The sequence below is a fragment of the Enhydra lutris genome, unplaced genomic scaffold, assembly GCF_002288905.1.
Source record: "Enhydra lutris kenyoni isolate GAN:26980312 unplaced genomic scaffold, ASM228890v2 scaffoldscaffold3, whole genome shotgun sequence".
Taxonomy (NCBI): Eukaryota; Metazoa; Chordata; class Mammalia; order Carnivora; family Mustelidae; genus Enhydra; species Enhydra lutris.
In genome coordinates this window covers 3,369,716-3,379,273 of record NW_019154087.1, presented here as the reverse complement: position 1 = coordinate 3,379,273, position 9,558 = coordinate 3,369,716, and the positions used below count along the sequence as shown (strand labels likewise).

The 9,558-nt window shown below is 38.9% G+C and overlaps 1 protein-coding gene across 1 annotated transcript; it reads left to right on the top strand.

Annotated features, from left to right (window-relative positions):
• Nucleotides 1-920: 920 nt before the first annotated feature.
• LOC111155349 (up-regulated during skeletal muscle growth protein 5) lies at nucleotides 921-1,220 on the top strand. The gene has a single exon (XM_022515505.1). The coding sequence runs from the start codon at nucleotides 940-942 to the stop codon at nucleotides 1,114-1,116; it is 177 nt and encodes a 58-aa protein (XP_022371213.1). The 5' UTR covers nucleotides 921-939; the 3' UTR covers nucleotides 1,117-1,220.
• The last annotated feature ends 8,338 nt before the right edge of the window (nucleotides 1,221-9,558 follow it).

The following is a 9,558-nucleotide window of genomic DNA, read 5'->3' as shown; positions in this document are numbered from 1 at the left end:
ATTTCTTCCAGATTGTCAAATTTGCTGGCGTAGAGTTGCTCATAGTATGTTCTTATAATTGTCTGTATTTCTTTGGTGTTAGTTGTGATCTCTCCTCTTTCATTCATGATTTTATTTATTTGGGTCCTTTCTCTTTTCTTTTTGATGAGTCTGGCCAGGGGTTTATCAATCTTATTAATTCTTGCAAAGAACCAGCTCCTAGTTTCGTTGATTTGTTCTATTGTTTTTTTGGTTTCTATTTCATTGATTTCTGCTCTGATCTTTATGATTTCTCTTCTCCTGCTGGGTTTAGGGTTTCTTTCTTGTTCTTTCTCCAGCTCCTTTAGGTGTAGGGTTAGGTTGTGTACCTGAGACCTTTCTTGTTTCTTGAGAAAGGCTTGTACCGCTATATATTTTCCTCTCAGGACTGCCTTTGTTGTGTCCCACAGATTTTGAACCGTTGTGTTTTCATTATCATTTGTTTCCATGAATTTTTTCAACTCTTCTTTAATTTCCTGGTTGACCCACTCATTCTTTAGAAGGATGCTGTTTAGTCTCCATGTATTTGGGTTCTTTCCAAATTTCCTCTTGTGATTGAGTTCTAGCTTCAGAGCATTGTGGTCTGAAAATATGCAGGGAATGATCCCAATCTTTTGATACCGGTTGAGACCTGATTTAGGACCCAGAATGTGATCTATTCTGGAGAATGTTCCATGTGCTCTATTCCTATTCTCCTGAAACTGTTCCAAAAAATAGAAATGGAAGGAAAACCTCCAAACTCATTTTATGAGGCCCGCATCACCTTGATCCCAAAACCAGACAAGGATCCCATCAAAAAAGAGAACTACAGACCAATATCCTTGATGAACACAGATGCAAAAATTCTTACCAAAATACTAGCCAATAGGATTCAACAGTACATTAAAAGGATTATTCACGGTCTTTTGCAAGATTGAAATCATGGCAGGTCCAGAAGCTGATGCCCAATTCCATTTCACTGGTATCAAAAAATATTTCAACTCTTATACTCTCACAGGTAGAATGAATTGTGTACTGGCCACATATGGAGGGATTGCTTTGATGATCTTATACTTCAAGTTAAGGTCTAAAAAAACACCAGCTGTGAAAGCAACATAAACAGATTTTAACTTGTACCTCATCTGTTAAGTTCCCATGCCTGAAGAAGCTTTTGTCAGCTCATCATGTGATACTCAATTTGTACAATAAATTATGAACCTGGATAAAAAAAAAAAAAAAAAGGATTATTCACCACGACCAAGTGGGATTTATTCCAGGGCTGCAAGGTTGGTTCAACATCTGCAAATCAATCAATGTGATACAACACATTAATAAAAGAAAGAACAAGAACCATATGATACTCTCCATAGATGCTGAAAAAGCATTTGACAAAGTACAGCATCCCTTCCTGATCAAAACTCTTCAAAGTGTAGGGATAGAGGGCACATACCTCAATATTATCAAAGCCATCTATGAAAAACCCACTACAAATATCATTCTCAATGGAGAAAAACAAAGCTTTTCCGCTAAGGTCAGGAACACGGCAGGGATGTCCATTATCACCACTGCTATTCAACATAGTACTAGAAGTCCTAGCCTCAGCAATCAGACAACAAAAGGAAATTAAAGGCATCCATATCGGCAAAGAAGAAGTCAAACTATCACTCTTCGCAGATGATATGATACTATATGTGGAAAACCCAAAAGACTCCACTCCAAAACTGCTAGAACTTGTGCAGGAATTCAGTAAAGTGTCAGGATATAAAATCAATGCACAGAAATCAGTTGCATTTCTCTACACCAACAACAAGACAGAAGAAAGAGAAATTAAGGAGTCAGTCCCATTTACAATTGCACCCAAAACTATAAGATACCAAAGAATAAACCTAACCAAAGAGACTAAGAATCTATACACAGAAAACTATAAAGTACTCATGAAAGAAATTGAGGAAGACACAAAGAAATGGAAAAATGTTCCATGCTCCTGGATTGGAAGAATAAATATTGTGAAAATGTCTATGCTACCTAAAGCAATCTACACATTTAATGCAATTCCTATCAAAGTACCATCCATTTTTTTCAAAGAAATGGAACAAATAATCCTAAAATTTATATGGAACCAGAAAAGACCTCGAATAGCCAAAGCAATATTGAAAAAGAAAGCCAAAGTTGGTGGCATCACAATTCCGGACTTCAAGCTCTATTACAAAGCTGTCATCATCAAGACAGCATGGTACTGGCACAAAAACAGACGCATAGATCAATGGAACAGAATAGAGAGCCCAGAAATAGACCCTCAACTCTACGGTCAACTAATCTTTGACAAAGCAGGAAAGAATGTCCAATGGAACAAAGACAGCCTCTTCAATAAATGGTGTTGGGAAAATTGGACAGCCACATGCAGAAAAATGAAACTGGACCATTTCCTTACACTACACACGAAAATAGACTCAAAATGGATGAAGGACCTCAATGTGAGGAAGGAATCCATCAAAATCCTTGAGGAGAACACAGGCAGCAACCTCTTCGACCTCAGCCGCAGCAACATCTTCCTAGGAACATCGCCAAAGGCAAGGGAAGCAAGGGCAAAAATGAACTATTGGGATTTTATCAAGATCAAAAGCTTTTGCACAGCAAAGGAAACAGTTAACAAAACCAAAAGACAACTGACAGAATGGGAGAAGATATTTGCAAACGACATATCAGATAAAGGGCTAGTATCCAAAATCTATAAAGAACTTAGCAAACTCAACACCCAAAGAACAAATAATCCAATCAAGAAATGGGCAGAGGACATGAACAGACATTTCTGCAAAGAAGACATCCAGATGGCCAACAGACACATGAAAAAGTGCTCCACGTCACTCGGCATCAGGGAAATACAAATCAAAACCACAATGAGATAGCACCTCACACCAGTCAGAATGGTTAAAATTAACAAGTTAGGAAATGACAGATGCTGGCGAGGATGCGGAGAAAGGGGAAGCCTCCTACACTGTTGGTGGGAATGCAAGCTGGTGCAACCACTCTGGAAAACAGCATGGAGGTTCCTCAAAATGTTGAAAATAGAACTACCCTATGACCCAGCAATTGCACTGCTGGGTATTTACCCTAGAGATACAAACGTAGTGATCCGAAGGGGCACGTGCACCCGAATGTTTATAGCAGCAATGTCTACAATAGCCAAACTATGGAAAGAACCTAGATGTCCATCAACAGACGAATGGATAAAGAAGAGGCGGTATATATACACAATGGAATACTATGCAGCCATCAAAAGAAACGAAATCTTGCCATTTGCGACGACATGGATGGAACTAGAGGGTATCATGCTTAGCAAAATAAGTCAATCAGAGAAAGACAACTATCATATGATCTCCCTGATATGAGGGAGAGGAGATGCAACATGGGGGGTTAAGGGGGTAGGAGAAGAGTAAATGAAACAAGATGGGATTGGGAGGGAGACAAACCATAAGTGACTCTTAATCTCACAAAACAAACTGAGGGTTGATGGGGGGAGGGGGTTTGGGGGGTGGGGTTATGGACATTGGGGAGGGTATGTGCTATGGTGAGTGCTGTGAAGTGTGTAAACCTGGCGATTCACAGACCTGTACCCCTGGGGATAAAAATATATTATATGTTTATAAAAAATTAAAAAAATTTAAAAATAAAAATAAAGCAAATTGTTTATAATATGGGAAAAGTAAAGCACAAATATTTTAGATATAACAATAAAAATACTGAATTTGAATGTTGTGGTTTGTAAACTTTCTAAAACCCAGTAGAGATCCTCTTCTTATCTGTTTCGGTGTCTTTAGAACCTCTCAAGTTTTTCTCATCTAGATAAGAAATATTTTCCTTCTTCCAATACCAAGGAAGCAAAAGCACCTTATATAACCGTTTTCTTCTGAAAGGAGCATGCAGTTCAATCACAGAGTTTTGGAAAATTTGTCCATTATTACCATATAAACAGTGCACCCTATAGAAAATTAGTATTTGGGAGCGGTGTTTGTAATCACTATTTCAGATTTGCTTTTCAACTTCAGGACCACGAAAGAATAATCATTCCTTTGTTCAATATATGTATAAATGCATTTCCTTGCTGTGTTCTGAATTGTTCACTACAGTATCATGCAGATCCTCTCTTCTCACCACCTAAATAGATGACACAGTGCATGCATTTACTTAGGTGTTTTCTTGTGCCTCTTCAGAGCTCCAGTAGAGTGTAAGTCACAGTCCAGGGGGAAATACAGTGGTCCCCCCACCCCTTATCTGCAGTTTTGCTTTCAGAGGTTTCAGTTATCTGTTGTCAACTGTGGTCCAGAAATATTAAATGGAAAATTCCAGGAAGAAACAATTCATTAGTTTTAAATTACACACCATTTTGAGTATCCTGATAAAATCTTGCACTGTCCTGCCTAGGAAGTTCACATTGCAGCACTTCCCAAAAGGTGGTGGAAATAATTAGTACACGTGGTGAGCAGTATTGTGCACACATAAGGGGAGCACATGTGTTTCTAGGAAAGTCCGTATCTGTGGCTAGAAAGGGAAAAAGTTTATTGACATGGGATGTTAAACTTGGTGCTTGACATCTTGACAAGGACACCTGAAATTTGTCTTAATATGCTGCCAAGGTAATTCTTGAAATTGGATAAAATGGTGGCTTATATACGTACATGAAGCAGAAATGCTAAAATTGCCTTGGTGGAGTATTGATGAAAGATCAAAGGCTTGGAGAGCTGATAATGTTATGACATTAGACTATAAATGTATAATGTTATATGAGACAAGAGAACCTACCATCTGACTGTGTTTATCTCAAGGAGAATAGAAATAAGGGAGACCGTAGAGGAGAACACCATCATTCTTCAGAAACTCAGTTGTGACCTGGGTAACTATAGGTAGTCTCTGTAGCCCAGGACTGAGTAGGCAGTGTTGCCATAGAACTGGGAAGTCTAGTGTTGATGGGTATGATAAATTGCCAGAATATCAGATTCCTGTAGAGACACTAATTAACAGAAGCCATGTGAATGTAATTACTGTAATGAGCAGCAAGGCTGGAGTGGCCGTCAGAGTGCATTAACATCATATGTCCATGACTTTACCTAATAGTCCAGGGTGTACCTAAGAATGATATGGGTAGCTAGCCACCTTGACTTATAAACCAGAAAAAAAAATTGAGAGCTGTTGAGCAGTAGGCTATTTTCAGCTCTTAGACCATTTTGGTTTGTCACCCTTTTCATAGATCTAATCCAGTTTTCAAACCCAGAGCCTGTTGACTGAAAGAGAAGCTGGGTCCCTTAATAACTAGAAATGTTACCCTAGGAATAAGTGATAAATACTCCCCTAACTCACACCCAAAATAACTCTAGCCTTAAGAAAGGTAACTACTAAGATGTTTGGGATTGCTGAATACAGTAAATTTAGTGACTGAGTTGATGCTGATGATAAGGGACCTGAATTGCTATTATGGCCCTCTGTTTGAATGGGACACATGGAAACCAAGTGATCAAAGGAATCTTGGCTACGAACATCTCGTAGTAAGTCTAATAGGTCCACTCCCCTCCCCGAGATCATTCCCAGGAGCAAGAGAGGATATTGCAGTAGTTTTGGCCATGGTGCAATTGACACTGTCACCCAGTAGATCTGATCATGCTAGTTTCTGTGGTGAGTAAGGATATGGGATAGAGTCTCTGGAAAGTCCCAATAGGCGAGAGATAGTACAGACTCTTTAGGTTTCTGGAGCAAGGTCATGCCTTCTTAGCTAAGAATAATCTCAAATATTTGAATATTTGAAAAGAAGTTTCTGCCGTGTCCCTGGCTTCTAGTAAAGGATGAATACCTGACCATGAAACATACAAGTGACTATGACCAGAGCTATCTATTATGAGGTGGGTATTATCAAATCTACCAAGTCATAAGGTCAAGAGGGCACCACAACAGTCCGTCATATGATGGAGGTACTACTTTCAAGATCTAGTCTGACAAGGTCCAGAGGGCACAAAATAAATAGCATGAATAGATGTCCCAGAACCCTGTCACCTACTTCTATTGCATGGATGTCTTCCCCTCAACTTACACTCAAGGCTTCATGGGAAGATTTCCACAACTAAATAACAGAAGAGGGAAAAAGACAAACCTATTGTGTTATTTTGATATGTTGGTACTAGCTGAAAGTGAAGTGTTCCCATACTACAGATCCATTCAGGGAAGGCCCCAGATGACAGTGATGAAGGGAGAGCCTTCTAGTGAGCAGTCATGGGAGCAGTCTACTTTGTCATTTACTTGTGTTGTGGAGAAATGTCCTTAAGTACATATATTTAAGGACCCCTGCAAATGGTTTGGCTAGTTGGTGAGGATAAGATTTGAAGTTGGGAGGCAAGGAAGTTTGGGAAAGAGGTATGTGGATGGATTTAAGGTAACGAGCACAAGGCATGAGGATATTTATGTTTCACATTAATTCCTGCCAGAGCAGAGACACTATGGAGGAAGCCCTGAACAACCAGGTAGACACAGTGATTTATCCAGTGGATATCACCTAGGCTCTGTCCTCAGCTACTCTAGAGTTTACATAATGCATTCATGAGTAGAAGGACCACATTGATAGGGATGGGGCTATGTATGGGTACAATAGGATGTATACTTTATCACCATGTTGAACTAGTGACTTATTCTTCAATTCCCCAAATCTCAGCAGCCCAGACTAATACCAAGACCTTAACACAGTACCATTTCTTGAGGAGACTTGCCAGCCACTTGATAGTAAGTTGAGTATATGGGACTCCCATTTGAGAAAAAATAAATCATTTATGCTGTGTTCAGCATCTACTGTAAACTTGGATTTGCTTTCTATGCCTACCACATCTACCACAGCTTCCAGAACCACCATTCGGAAAGTTTACAGGATGCCTGATTTCCTGACATGGGATCCTGTATCATATCACCGAGACCAGGGAACCAGTTTTATGATAGAGGAGATATGAAAATAGGAATGTTCCTATAGTAGCTATGGGTCTTACCATATACTGCATTACCTGAAAGCAGCCAAACTAATAGAATGATGAAATGGCTTAGAACATGTTAACTAAGTATAAGCTTCCTGTAAGGTTGGACTGCTTTTCCCTAGAATATAGTATTTACCCTGAACAAATGATCCAAAAAAACTGAAGTTGGAAATTGGCAACTACTATCACCGTGATGCAACTATGGGCCCTTCTGGATTGAAGGTAAAGTAGGAAGGCTTCCACAGTAGGACCCAGTAAGTGTTCCAGTGAACCTGAACCTATGAAAACTATCTAGTCATGGTTCCTTGTGGCAGGAGTTCATCAGGCAAATAAATGCATAATATCTTAAGGGCCTATGACCCTGGTTATCATGAAGAGCTGGAATTACAGCTTTAATGGAGACAGGATGAAATACATCTTTCTTAGGCAATTCATTGGAGCATTTCTTACTTCAATGTCAGATAATAACCTGAAATGGGCAACTGTAGCAGCAGCAGCCTGACAGGGTAAAGCAACTAAGGACACTGATCTTTGAGGATGAAAGTCTAGATCATTTATTATTCAAACAGGCTGGACTTGCTGAAGAATCTGGCCTAGTCTGAGGGAAAAGTAGAATTTGTGGTAGAGGAACGAGATGATATCAATTATAGATGTGAATTCAGTTGAAGTAGTGGATACTGTAGCTTGTTCCACTAAATAATTTGCACTGTGTCTTAATCATGGCTAGTTGCTACCTTGAAGACTATGTGGTAAATTGGTCTTGATATGGAACATGTGTGGCTCCGAATGCTGCAAGGAGTGGACTGTGTTGGGTAGTTTTTGTGTTTCAACTCCCATCTTTTCAGGCCATCTTTTTAAAGCTCCCACCCATTGCACTCTTTCGTAGAACCTACCTCTGTTATACTGCATATCTCTTGTTTTCTACCTTTGTTCTTTTCTGACAATTCAGTTACATGTGACACTTGTGGAAATCTGCTCAGCTTTTCTGATATATGTGCAGATATGCAAGTTCAGGGAGTTAACATTCTTGTGAAATGGGGGATAGGAGTTGGTGGATAAATACTCTTGTCTTCTATCCTCTGGGTAGACGATTCTGAGATGCATTCCATGCAGTTTCTCAAGGGTCTTCAGTGCCTAAGCTTCAGTTGCCTACAGTATTGATCACCTCAAAAACATCACCTTATATTGGTTTATCCAATTTAATTTTTCCAAGATCCCTCTTCTGATTCTTTAGCATTGCATTCCAAATTTAATGACTGACACATAGCCCTTTTTTCAGTCTGCTTTTTAGGGGAACCCAGGCTTAAGTACATTGCATTGTAATTATTTATCCATATGTCTGTTAATTCTGAAGGGCCTATGTCTATGCACACAGAGCCCAGTGTGCAGTGGGCATTCAGTGAGAGTTTATTGAGTTTAATAATTTTAAAAGACATTTCAAAATTTCATGTGTAGGGAAAATCTTGGAGTATTTTCCTTTTTGATATTGGTTTTAATGACGGAAGGAAAGGAGATGGAAACACATCCATACATTAACCTTTTTTCCCTCCTAGCTCTTCATCTTTGTCTTACCTTCTTATTCTCATTGAAACATAGACTGGAGATGCAGGGATGGTTAGTTTTGACTGGGAAAATGAGCCCATATTTAGGAAATTGAAGAGTTCTTATTTTTCCCTAGATCACAACTCTGACTTGCAACAAAGATTTTTTTCCTGTTACACAGGCCACCTTTGTGTCCTACATGTAATAGTAGACAAAAAAAGAAAGGAACCATGTCTTACTAATTTATTCTAGTTTCAGCTATGCTTACACTAAAATATTATTTGTATAGTACATAGCCAATAATCATTGATTTCTAAGTAGAATTTCTTTCAGAATTTCTGTAGCCACTTCTGCTGCTTCTTCTTGTCTCTAAACATGAGGGGCCTCCCACTTCCTTCTGTCTGTCCCAAGTTTCTGTCCCTCCCAGTCCTCTTTACCCACCTCCACTTGTCCTTTAGTCATCGTCACAATCAACGGTTTTACTCTGTAAGTGCTGATTTTACTAGGTATTGACTCAGTGACTTAATTAGGTTAATTTATACTTAATGGATTTTTGGACCTAAGTCCAAGAGGTAGCATTTACATTTTAAGATGAGCGTATCTACATAATGAATCTTCTAATTGAAGATTTATATGGGCAGCATATTTGTTGTTAAGTCATCATTCCTGGACACTATCTGATCATTTCTTACCCTAATTTTGTTCTTATAGAGCAAATTTTTATATTGACAATCAGAAGCACTTTATCACCAACGATCATTTTTCATAAAAGGAATAGTAAAAAGAGTTATCACCAGAGCTAAGAGTATACAGGTGTGAGGAATATAGGAAACAAGAAATTATTAATCTATGAAAGGTGAGAGGTATCTGTACAAATCCCATCTTACGTGGTACACTCACAGAGAAGATGAATGTTCAAGCCACTTCTTATTAATAAGCTACTTGCCAAGAGAAACACATTTTTCCATAGGCCCCTATAGCGTATTACTTATTGCAGCAGTGTCACACCTGAAAA

Excerpts from the sequence above, each read along its gene's own strand:
- LOC111155349 (XM_022515505.1), top strand. The coding sequence starts at position 940 with ATGGCAGGTCCAGAAGCTGATGCCCAATTCCATTTCACTGGTATCAAA.